General features: G+C 37.2%; 1 protein-coding gene across 12 annotated transcripts in view; it reads left to right on the top strand.

Annotated features, from left to right (window-relative positions):
- Positions 1–5,145, top strand: part of TBL1X (transducin beta like 1 X-linked) — a 354,204-nt gene extending 349,059 nt beyond the window's left edge. For all 12 annotated transcript variants that reach the window (XM_074300052.1, XM_074300041.1, XM_074300045.1 and 9 more), the window contains one exon: positions 1,468–5,145. In XM_074300052.1, coding sequence (XP_074156153.1) covers positions 1,468–1,494 — 27 coding nt within the window. In that variant the 3' untranslated portion in view covers positions 1,495–5,145. The remainder of the gene's footprint in view (positions 1–1,467) is intronic.
- Positions 5,146–13,506: the final 8,361 nt, after the last annotated feature.

Raw genomic sequence — 13,506 nt, 5'->3', positions numbered from 1 at the left:
TCTGGAACTCGCCTGGAGCCACACAAATAGTAAATTAGAGAGCTGATATTCAAAGGAAGACCCTGCAATACAAATCTTTCGCCAGTCTACCAGAGCTCTCTCACTTTTCTCCTCTTCCTCTCAGAAGACAATAATCTAGTCCAAATCACCCATTTTTTTTTTTTTTGGATAAGAGAACTGCGCCCCAGTTATGTGATTTTCTCACTCCCATACTGCTCGTAAGTGTCATCCCTAGAAGTCAAGTCATTTGTCAAATATTTATTAAACACCTACTGTGTACTAGGCACCATTCAACAAAGTTATTAAATACCTATTTGTAGACTAGGCACCATTTAATAAAGTAATTAAACACCTAACATTTAATATAGTTATTAAGCACCTACTATGTAATCAGGTACCATTCAAGGGACATTTATTAAGCACCTGCTGTATACTAGCCACCACTCAACAAAATTATTAAACACTCTATTTAATACAATTATTAAACACCTACTATGTAACCAGGTATCATTCAACAAAGATTTATTAAGTACCTGTTGTGTACTATGCACCTTTCAACAGTTAGTAAATATCTACTATGTACCCAGGTACATTTGAACAGACATTTATCAAATACCTGCTGTGTACCAGACACCATTCAACAATTATTAAACTCTATGTAACTAGATACCATTCAGCACTTTATTAAGTACCTATTGTGTACTAGGTACCATTCAACAATTATTAAACATCTACTATGTAACTAAGTACCATGCAACAAATTATTTATTAAGCACCTATTATGGACTAGGCACCACTCTAAATACCAATTAAATACAACTAAATACCTGCTATATATTTGGCACTACAAAGCCAAAAATGAAATCTTGGGGACATGCTTTCTAGAAATATACCCTATCACCAGATTTAAAGGTCATTATTAGCCACACTTTCTTTGAGATGATATTCATTCACTCTATGCTAACTTTGCCACTCCTCTATTCACAAAATTTTAGAAATTCCCCATTATTTTCAGAAAATAGAAAATTCAGAGCCTGTCATTTAAGTTAAGCCTTCTATAATGTGGCTTTGCCATTATTCTCATTTTGGGTTCAGCTCAGCTGTCACCCCTGTGTTAAGCCTCCTGTGATCCTCCTGTGATCCTCTACTTGTCAGTACTCTGCCCTTCTTTCAAATTACCTTGCATTATTGATATACATGTATGTATTCACTCTTTTCCCTGCTCTTTACTAGAATATGAGCTTCTCAAGAGCAGGAATAGTTTCATCTCTTTTTTTTTTTTTTTTTCTTTTGTATTCCCAGGACCAGGTATATGCTAGGTACCTAAGAAATGCTTTTTTGAAGTGTTTAGCCTCAATTCTTAGTAAATCAAGTAAGAGTCATCTGTGAGATAGTAGACTGAATTTGTAGATCACAGAATGTATTCATAGCCTCTCACAATAATGACATCTTTCTCTTTCCTTCCAGGTTTGTGTTCTAGATCTGCGGAAGTAAAGGCAAAAGCCTATAGAAAAATTTTTAAATGGACCAGCAGTGAATGTGTGGGGTAGCAGCACTCTTCAAAAACAATTCTAACAGCTCAAAACTGTACAAACTTGACTTAAGTTAGAGTGTACAATGACAACAATTCTCCCTGGCCACAAGGAGTCTAGTATTTTTCTGTAATCTTCATCAAGGAGTAAAAAACAAATACACACACACACACACACACACACACACACACACACATATACACACAAACACAGTCATATCACAGGGGAAAGGATGGTTTCCACCTGGAACATTCAGCCTTGGAAGCATGAAGCCACCAGCTAGACACTGCAACTGTTGGGTTTGCATCTGAGAACTCATTCTGATGGCTGGGAAAAAAAAAACAAAACCATGAAAGCTGTGCCAAAAAAAAAAAAAAAAAAACCAACAAAAACAAAACAAAAAAAGCAAAATGCTGTGATAAACCAAAAGGGAAAAAAATTCCTCCTCCTTGTGGTGTTTTTTTTTCCTTCCAATTTGGACACTACAGTTGCTTTCCCAAAGGACGTTCAGAGACCAGTTTGTACTGATGAAATGCGCGACTTTGTAATCTCAACACTTTCTATTTTCTAGAATTCTTTTTGTTCAATGGTTTTTCTATCCGCTGGAATATTGTAGCCTGGACACTTACAGGCTTAGATTGGAACTGGGATTTCCCCTCCTCCCCTGTTCAGTTTTGTTCCTCTTCTTTAATTTTTCTCCCCCCCCCTTTTTTTGTTTTGTTTTCTTTTTATTTGTTTAGTAAGCCCACAATAGATACAGCCTGATGGACATAACAAAATTTTTGAAAGACAGCTTTCCTCTTCTTCCTCTTATTCCTTTTCCTCCTCTCTTATCATGCCCACCTTCATCTTTTCATTAACTCCTTCTCTCTTTCTTTTAGTCCTCCACGCTTTAGACCTTAGCATCTAAGGGGCACTTTTCAATAAATTGTGTATTAAGTGCTTTATGTGAGAGTAGAGGGCTAGGGGAGCTTTTTACAGGAGAAAGATGACTTATTAGAGAAAGAACCTGGAGTATTTTTGGAAAAAATATTTTTTATGTTAAACGATTTTAAAAACCTAAAATTGCCACCAGAAATAGGCAGATTTGTGTGATTCATGTAAAAGACACAGAGTTTGAAGTACTTAAAGATGCAGTATCCCTTTTCCTCTTTGCCTCATGAAATGCTATAGGAAAAATGTGGTTGACCGGATATCAACCTTCTCTCCCCACTTACTGTGTGAGTTATTTTATTAACACATCAGCTTGTTTGCAGCGTGTTTAAAAAAAAAATTCCAACTCTTGGTTCTAAGTACAGTATTTCATTTTTTCAAGCTTTAGATTCACTTTAGTAGCTAACAGTAAGTGACAGACTATGGGCACTAGGACTCAACAGAAATTTCCAAACTCATAAGGTGTGGAAGGTGCCATTAAAACCTACCCCCAAGGCATGATTTCAACTATTATTCATTCCTTTTTTTTTTCTTTTTTTTTTTTTTCCCTTTTTTTGCAGTAACAGACACAGCTATTTGGTATCATCACCATTCTAGAGATTACCATTGGCTAGTCATCACAGAGTAGACTTTAAAAGGCTCCAAGATCAGACTTTAGAGAATAACCAAAATAAATGTGAGGAAGATTTTTCCTTCCTGAGGATGAAATATGTAGGTAGGATATTATTAATAATTTCTGCCGCTCTTTATAATTACTTTCCCTGATGAGAAAATGGGGAGAATGTTTGTTTGAATAATAAATCTTTTTACGATTGTTTTTAAGATAGTAATTTCTTTGTGTTCCTAGCGGAGCTCCATATTATCGTGATCAGGTGATCTTTTGCACTATTTTTTCAAAACCCTACACTGGCCTATTTTTAAGATTAGCAATAGGGGAAAATACTTGTGAGAGGAGAGAAGAGAGGCTCTTTTAAAAAAAAAAAAAAAAATCATGCATTTTACTGCAAGCCTAGGATGGGATCAGTGGGTTGGTCTGGTAATTGGGGCCCCCGTGGGCTGCTGATAACAGACAGATTCCAGCTGGTTGCATGTTCCAGGGATGATCAGGGGTTTCTTGAAAAAATGAATTGTTCTCTGTGGAGAGGGAAGCCTGTCTCCATGAAATGAGAAGAGCTTCCAACAGTATTTTGGAATAGAATTGAAGCAGTTACCAAAACTGTTGCATGGTTTTTTTGTTTTGTTTTGTTTTTATTAATTGTTCCAGGATGATTAACAAGATACCACTTGGGTATTTGAATTATCCAAGATCTGTCCTCTAGAGGACCAATGAAGTGCTCTGCTTATGATCAGAGTATTTTTTTTTTTTCATCTATTTGTTCCCCAGGCACTTAAAACAAAGCCAAGCTAGAGGTTTCACCATTCCCTTTTTGGAAGACAGTGGGCCCAATTAATTGATTTTAAAATAACATGACAACTACCTTGCCGTCTAGGTAGATTTGTGGAACAGAGTGGTTAGTGCCATCTTTAGTCCTCTCTCTATAAGACCCACACTCACCCTTCCCCCAAAATAAATCACTGTACAGATTTAACCACCTCTAAATATCCAAGTGAATGTTATCAGAAGGCAGTGGCCCCATTTTTAATGCTTACCACCAAAAAAAAAAAAAAAATGGAGGCAAGGAATCTGAAGAACCTGTTAGACAATCTAAATATTAATGTGAGCAGCCAGGGTCTTGCAGAAGTATTTTCATTTTGCTTCTTGGTAAATTTGAACCCCGTGTGCATGATCAGATTGAATTAGAGCACTGTGCTCAGGAAGCTATGTTAGTTTTGCAGAAGGAAAAAAATTTCTTCAGGCCACAGATGAAATCCTTTGACCTAGGTATCTGTTTTTCCAAAGCATGCCACTGGTTCACAAAGAATCAGGTAATAGAGAGTGGATGATCCCACACAAATCCATCAACCCCATCAGAAAAAAAAAAAAAAAATCATTTTGCTCATCCATCGAGTAACTACTTACTCAAGATGTCTGCCCTACTGCCAATGAGATGGTGGATTCATCTTTATACTTTTCAAAGGAGAGTTTGTTTTATTTTTATCAATTTACTTTGTTTACAATTCTTAAAAATTGTGAGAAACAGAAGTACTTAATGACTTAGTGACCAAATGCCCTAATTCTGTGAGCAGATTAAATGAATCTCCTTCACTGACTGTCTTCAACTGAGTTTGAAAAGATGAACAGCTATGTTGGAGGGCCTGTGCCTGAGCTCAGTGTGAGAAAGAGTACTGCATCTTTCACCTAGGAAGCATAGGGTTGGTCCCATGGGGGGACAAAAAGGGCCTAATGGGACAGGGTTGAACACGCACTAACCCCATGCTACATTGTAGGACTTTACTTTTGTCTTTTTTTAAAGAAAAAATAGATCATTTCAGAGCCAAGTGACGTGCACTTTGTCCAACGTAAGGGTCTGCTTTTTGTTGTTATTTTTTCCTTTAAAAAAAAAAATCTTTGTTTTGCCTTTTTAAAAAATTGTGTTTCTTGTCAAATGCAGAAATGTTTTCAGCCACTCACTGAAGTTTTTGAATTCTGGCTTGTGCAGTTTTTATTGTCTGTGTCAGACTTGCAGCCAGACTCGGTTCTCCGTCAGCATTTCCCAAGTTCAGTTAAGTCAACATTGACCCGTTTTGTTCCCCCGCCACCCCCTACTCACCACACACTTAAAAATCACCTCGTGTGTCGTAACTCATTTGTTTCAAGGAGAGAATCAACAGATCATATTCAGTGTCTTGAATAAATTGCTATATTTTGATATTAGAAAACTTTGTGGGTGTGGTTTCTTATTCTTCCTGCATATATGTACACATTCCTGCTAGGGTATTAACAACCTACATTTCTTTTCAAAACTGCCGAGCCATTGAAGTTAAATCAGACGTTCTTTTGAAATGATTATCACCAAAAAAAAATTACAAATTGCCTTCTAAAGTCTTGCTTGAGTAAGACATTTATGTATCATCACAACTACATACTTTAAAGCAACTACAGCTATGTATCATTAGCTGCAAATAGCATCAACCACTGTTTATGACAAGTATAGCTTTTTTTTTTCCTTAGAAAGAGGTTCCTTTTCATTGTTTGTTTCAAGATGGTTGTTTTATCTCAACAAGCCTATTCTTACCAGTCAGACACCCAGACCTTTAGGAGTTTGAGCTCTTAAAAAATTAAAATTAAGCTCGAAGATCAAAAGAGTTAAGACAAATAAGAAAATTAGTTCAGTTTTTTTTAATCTGTAAGTCCTCTAAAATATTATAATTCACTCCTTTTTTTAGATTCACTACATATATAATAAAGACTGTCATACTATAAGAATCATTGTAAATGAAGTGACAGAATGGGAAGAGTGAGAAAGTATAGGATATAACCTCACATGACAAAAATAATAGTAATAGTTAACATTTATATATGGAACTTTAAAGCTGACAAAGTGCTTTCCATATATAATCTCATTTGATCCTTATAACAGTCCTGGAAGGTAAGATTTTTCACTTTATTTTTATTTATTTACACATGGGGAAACTGAAGATGAGAAGTTATGTGATTAGTCTAGAATCACCTGTCCATTAATGAGTATCTGAGGAAAGATTTGAATTCAGATCTTGACTCCCAAGTCCCAGCACTTTATCCACTATCCTACCTAGCTGCCCCAAAAGAATTATAACGTAACCATCCAGACAAGAAAAACCTAGTTTAGTTTCAGATAATTCCTTAAATATGCTTTCATTTATCAAAATAGTAAAAGGACATTACTTTAGGAGCAAAAAAAAAAAGTATCCAATATTATTGATATAACTCTAAATCTGATTTTAAAAAGTTAGATTTTCATATTTCTCTAACCCCACTATGCTTCTAAACTAGATGTAGAAAAGACAGTTTTTTTTAATTAGGTGATTTAAACACTTCTTTGATTGCCATAGAAACCCTATCTCCCTACAAACTTTAGTGGTGAATAGAGCTGTAGGCCTAAAGTCAAGACTTGAGTTCGGATGTAGCCTCTGACACTAGCTAAATGACTGAGCAAATCATTCAACTTTAGCCTTAGTATTTAGCCCCATTCATAAAGTGAGGAGGAGAAAAACAGTGTCTGACATATAGTAGGTGCTTAATAATTGCTTGTTTTCCTCCTATCTCTTATTTACTTTTTTCAGGAATAAGGCATTGGAACCAAAATAGGTACAACTGGGATAAAAAGAGGAAAATCCCATATAGATAGAGGCAATCATCCCCCAGAAATGGGTGCTTTGAGGTATTCTGGGCAAGTAGTTGTGTCAGGAAACTATGTCATCAATGAAGAAATGGGCGTAGAAAAGTAAAGAAACTACTTTATAGCTAATAAAAGGTAGTGCCATATCCACTATTAGTGCCATGCAACTTCAGGCAATAAATGGAAGAGAGAGTTGAATGAGTGAAGATGGAATTTATTTAATTCATGTACCACACACACACAAAAATAATACTCCTTGCCCTATAGTAGCTTATATTCCCTTGAGAAGAGACATCATTTGTAAGGAAATGAGTAACTAAAGAAAAATATTTTGAGTTGGAAAATCATGGGGATGGTGAATAGCCCAGTAAGGTGGGCAAACAGTTAAGAACCAATCATGGCCCTAGATGGAACGTCTCAGCAAATAAATAAGACCCCCTCATCAATATAGGCAGCCTCTTAGGTAGGGGGCTGAGCAGGAAAACAATCAGCAGGTATTGTGGGCAATAAGGAATAAGGCAAAACTCCCCCATCCTCCAAGACACACACACACACACACACACACACACACACACACACACACGTCCCACACATGCTGTAAGCAGGATATAGTTTAAAGCATGATCATTTGAAAAACTAAAAATATTGGGTCTCCAGATCCCAGGGACTAGGTTGATCTCAGGTTGAAAGCTAAGATTAAGCCTGCAAATGAATGATGGTGGCCCTATTATGTACCACATGGGGGCAAGAAACCCAGATTTCTCCAGACACCTAGGTTATGCAACTCATATGTTAGAACTGATTCCCCCTGAAAGGCTTTAACAATGAAGAAATAATGACCACCCTGGAAAACCAGTTTTTCACTTCATATGGTCAGATAGCAAGACCAAAGTCAAATGGTTTAGAACAAAGACCAATTTGACATATTTCTATTGTTTTGTTTTGTTTTTTTAATTTTCTTTTTTCCAGGCAATTAGAGTTAAGTGACTTGCCCAGGATCATATAGCTAGTAAGTGTTAAATGCCTAAAATCACATTTGAACTCAAGTCCTCCGGATTCCAGGGCCAGTTCCCTACCTGCTTGCCATTTAGCTGCCCCTCTGTTGTAGTTTTAAAGGAAAATTCTAAAAGATCATAAATAATGCTTCACACGGTAAATCTCTGAGAGAAACGGCTAAAGCTACACATAACCTAGGCTATACTATAAGATATTTAATATGTATGGGAATGCCTGCCATCTAGGGGACGGGGTGGAGGGAAGGAGAGGAAAATTAGGAACAGAAGGGAGTGCAAGGGATAATGTTGTAAAAAATTACCCATGCATATGTTCTGTCAAAAAATGCTATAATTATAAAATAAATAAATAAATAAAAATAAAAATAAAAATAAAGCTACACATAGATGCATCACAAAATAATCACTGACAATTCCTAGAGAGGAGTCATTAATTATCAAAGAGGATATTGACGATTGGTCATTCCTCTTATTAGGAAGACTCAAGAGTTTTTTAGCTTTTTGTTTGTTTTTAAATACAGGAACTGTTCATTAGGGCCAAATGCTTTTACAAAGTTTAAATGACTGAACTATTGTAACCTTTCAAGTTGAAACCTCTTAGTCTGTGATTCTCAAAAGGCTTTTCTATTGTCATTTGAGACTCCCTCCTACCAGGGTAATCTTGCCTTAGAATATTTTTTGCATTGTTATTTGCTTATAAGTAGGTATCAAGTCACCTGATTCTCATAAGTGTTCATTCATTCAAAAAGCATGGATTAAATACCAATTATATGTCATACACTATTCTAAGTACTAGAGATGCCAAAACAAAAATGAAACAATCCCTTACTGTGTGGTGTATTTCTATAGGTTATAGTAGCAGTTGAAGCTCTGAAGGATTACATAAAATAATCTAGCTATTTGAAGAGAGGTCAAGGGGAGAGGGGAAGAGAAGAGTTCTTACTTCCAGAGAGACAGTGGGAGCCTACCTGCCCAGATAGAAAAGTTGGTAGGAGGATGGACATGATTCACGGCATCCTACAAAAATGAACACCAGAATTTCCTTTAATGTGCCTGCTCAGCTAGATGGAAAACCATTTGGATACTTAATTGTTTATATAATGTCAGCTAATAATAATACATGGCAGCTATGTGATGACCCCAAGTTCAAATTTTACTTCAGACATGCATAAGCTGTGTGACCCTGGGTAAATCACTTAACTCTGCCTCAGTTTTCTCATCTGCAAAATGAGTTGGAGAAGAAAATGGCAAACTACTCCAGTATGTTTGCTAAGAAAATCTCAAATAGGATCACCAACAAATAGATAAAACAACCAACAACAAATAGTAATATTATTGTTACTGCTCTTAATATTAACTGATATTATCAGTTATTTTCTTTTTTGTTGATGTTCTAGACATATATAAAAATGAGAGGAAACATGCAAGAGCAGAGGGTTCATCTTGAAATCAGAAAGAACTGAGTGGAAGTCTGATGCACACCAACCATGTGACCCCTGGACAATTCATTTATTTTCAAAGCACCCTGATAACTCTTCCACACTATAAATTGTAATTAATTTGTATCAGTAAAGGGAATCCCTTACTAAGCATTTAGTACATCGATAAAATCATAGACCCAGACAGTTAAAATTCTCACCACCTAATTAATAAATCTAAAACCCATGGAATTATTATGTCTTATCAATATATAATTCCTAAATTTTAATTAATAAATTTTTATGTTTTATTATTTACTATAAGTTTATTAGTAAAATGTACAGAACTTTTAGTTTAAAATTTGTTTGAAGAATTTTGGGATACCCTCTACTTTTGGTATAATCTAGCATCACTTCACTAAACTAGTAAAGGCTGGTAACAAGAATATGTCATTGGTCTTGTCAAATGTAATCAAAAGATTAAAGTTTACTTACATGTCCCTTTTATAAAATAGTTAGGATAGAAATAAAAGATCTTCCCTGGATGGCAATACTAGCATGAACTCAGCCAACAACATGTCAACAGAGAGCCATCAAAAAAATGGTGGAATCATGCAGGTTTGTTTGTAGAAATGGAGATGTGGCATTTAACATGTATTGGTCAACCTACCATCTGGGGCGGGGGAAGGAAGGAGGGGAAAAATTAGAACAAAAGGTTTGGCAATTGTCAAATGCTGTAAAATTACCCATGTATATATCTGGTAAATAAAAACTATTAAAAAAAGAAAAAGAAATGAAGATGTGGGTTTACAATAGCAATTCAGGATCAGACATTGTGGTTATCCTTTAGTAATCAGTGTGTCATGCAAGGAAGCAATAGACATGGTGCCATACCATACCACAGGCTATAAAAATTTATCAGGTATCAAATGCCTAGCAAGATATGCTCTGTTGGCTTTCATTATACATCAAATGCTCTTTGATCTTTCATAGCCTGATGAAGGACGGATCTACATACTACATACAAATACAGCCCTCAAAAGTATCTGGAGAACTCAAATGACCAGCTCTCTTGGAACCACATCATTATCACAAACCAAATTATTATCCAGTTATTCAGGTTTTTTCCCAGTCATATCCAACTCTTCCCGATCTCATATGGGTTTTCTTGGCCAAGAGGCTATTTCCTTCTCCAGCTCATTTTATAAATGAGGAAACTAAGGCAAACAGTTAAGTGACTTGCCCAGACAGCTGGAAAGTCTACGGCAGAATTTGAACTCAGGTCTTCATGACTCCAGACATGTCCCTCTGTCTTCTTGTACCCAAGTCTGCTACTAAATTTTAATTGAAAATACTTGCAGTGAGCCTATAGAAGATCACCTTACATTCTAAAACTTTGTATTTAAGTTTTAAAAATCTATTACTTTATTGACCTTGCAACAGTTTATATGCAACATTAAATAAAAATGATTAAGACAGGACTCCAGACATTTCTACATGAGCTCCATTGAAAAAAATGAAAAGAAAATGAAATAATAATGTTATTTGAGTAGCACCTAAAAGTTTGTAAAATACTTCACTTGCATTATCTCAATTGATCCTCACTACAATCCTGAATTAGTTCCCTCTGGTATCCTTGTTTTACAAATGAGAAAACAGGTTAAGTGGCCTAGGAGTTCCTAGTGTCTGAGAATGAATTTAAACTCAGGTCTTCTGTGCATGTTACATTTAGTCTTAGAGAATTGTCTGGGACACTGAAAGTTTAAGTACTCACTTACCCACAGTCCCTCAGCATGGAAAAGGTAGGATCTGATTTTAGCTCTTCCAGCCAAAGCTAGTCCTCTCTGTCCACTATTCTGTGATGCATATCATCATCACCACTACTGTAACCTCCCACCCAGGTTACAGATCGCCAGTTTTACCTAATCCCAGGTCTTCAGATGCCTCTGGCCACTGCCTCGTGGAGCAGCAGTTCATTGTTCAACAGAGCACCCAGACTTGGGAGCTTGCAAGCTCAAGCCTTTATTATGTGTGATCACATCCTGCACCACTCTACTTTCTGGTCCCCACTATGAGGTCACTGGCACAGCCAATAAGAGAAGGAGATGTCTCCCGTTGATGATGCATTCTTGATGAGGCTAGAGCTTCCACTCATGAGTTGGTCCCTAGTAGCTGCCGAGATCACTTCCGGTGCCTCAGGCATCAAACCTTTGTACTTCCTCATTGCACTATGGGAGATTCCTCTCCGGACCCTTACAACACCCTTTTCCTGTTTAGTTATGAGACTGCTCATAACATCAAACTAGCTTCGACATCAGTGAGATTACAAAGCATATAAAAATAGGACAAAGGCAAACAAAAAGTAAAATGGTAAGAGAGGTCCTAGCAAAGGCCAGAACCAAGAATAGGTAACATGGTGTTTAATCCACTCAAGAAAGCCATGTTCAGGGAGGTAGGATGTCGTAAGTCTTGGACTAAATGAATACCCGAGGTAAAGTTCTGTGGTTTCAATTGTATACACCCTTTGGTATCCAGCAAAGTAAGGCACAAGGGAGGGGTGTATACAAGGTGCCCTGTAGCACTGCCTCACTAACCTTGGCAGGTGGGCGTGTTGGTTTTTCACCCACTAATTTAGAGGCATTGTCTATAAGTGGAAAGTGAGGTGAAGCCCCCCCAGCCCACGATATGAATACCAAGAGGCTGTGGGAGAAGCGCCCAAATCCATTGTCCAGTTTATCAGCCTCTAAATCTCATCAACCAGGAAAGTCCAATGCTGTGTTCACCATTTGTGGCATCTCAGTCAGGAGGAACATGGCTGCCATCAGCATCTGAAGGGCTGTTGACATCTAGCCGGTCCTTCGGGGCCGTCATCATCTTGTCCTTCTCTTCTTGATTCCCCAGGTCACAGATGTTCCTGGTTGGGATCCATTCTTTGTTGTTGGGTCTGTGTCTGGAATGACAAGAGCGTACCCAGGTCCCCAAACCCTGACCCAACCGGAGCTTTCCAGATGCCATCTAACCCCTTCTATATCACTGTGGAAAAAGGACTCTCATCCTTATTCGCCAGTTTATTGTTCAACTTGCCTTTTGCATGTGCCAAAAACCCCTTGCTCGGGTAAAATTCACAGAATATGAAAATTGCAGGCAATTGTGTGTGTATATATATATATATATATATATATATATACAATTGCTACATCTAAGTAAGCCTGCGTGAGTAGGGTGGAGGGTCGTACAAACCCCAATACTCCCTTTTCTTGTTTATACAGGAGCATCTTGAGGGTATGATTAGCCATCCAATAATGGCAATAATGGGATACCAATGGGATGGGCAATGCCAAATTTAATGCAGAAGGACTGAAAGGTAGAAGATGTATAAGCTGGTCTGTTATCTGTTTTAAATGCACGCGGGACTCTCACAATAGAAAAACAAAGATAAAAATGGCTGATCACATGCCTAACCACTTCCCCAGATTGGAGTGAAGCCAGGAATTGAGAATATATATCCATGGTTCCATGGATGCTCTGCCTCTTGACGTGGGTCACATCCATTTGCCAAATTTCATTTCAAACCACGAGGGTTTTTCCCTGGAGGGAGCGTAGGAGGGTGGAAAGGACGGCAAGTTGTACAGGCTTTTACTGTGTCCTAGCTTCCTCTCTTGTTATCCCAAATTGCAGACATAAAGCTCAAGCAGCCTGATGATATTTAGAATGAGATTCTTGGGCTTCCTGAAATAAAGGAGTATTGGCCAACATGGTTAGAAGGCTATCTGCCTTTGAATTACTATGGAATGAAAGATATAATACTTACCTGGATGCTTTCTCACTTGCTCTTGAAGTTCCTTAAAGAGCTGATATATATTAGAAACTACAAATTTTATTTGGGCTGTGGCAATACATACCTACTGAATAGGCTGAAAGATATTATATTTACATCTCCTGGATAATAAGTAAGAGCTAGAATGATTGCATAAATTCATTCTGCTGAGTGGACTGAAAAGGAGTTCTGATTGCTCTTTTTATAGCTAAGTCACGAGAGCACACAGCACAAAGGTTATGTTTGGATGCATCTGTAAAGATAATTGGTCCTTTAAGAGGAACCTTAGAAACCTTTTCTTCAAAAATTCATTGCCAATTATGTAATAGCCGGGTTTTCTTTAAAGGAGACCCATGTGTAAAATTTGGAGCTGTGGCCAATAAAATTTGCCACTCTGGGATGGTTTTACAGCATACATTAATTTGTGCATTGGTATAAAAGGTGCATATCCTGTCAGGTCTTATCCCAGAAAATTGTACTGCTCGCTTAATGGCCTTTAAAAACAAGCACTGGGTAAGGAGTAAGGTTTTGGTC

The sequence above is a fragment of the Sminthopsis crassicaudata genome, chromosome 3, assembly GCF_048593235.1.
Source record: "Sminthopsis crassicaudata isolate SCR6 chromosome 3, ASM4859323v1, whole genome shotgun sequence".
Taxonomy (NCBI): domain Eukaryota; kingdom Metazoa; phylum Chordata; class Mammalia; order Dasyuromorphia; family Dasyuridae; genus Sminthopsis; species Sminthopsis crassicaudata.
This window is presented reverse-complemented; position numbering and strand designations above follow the sequence as displayed.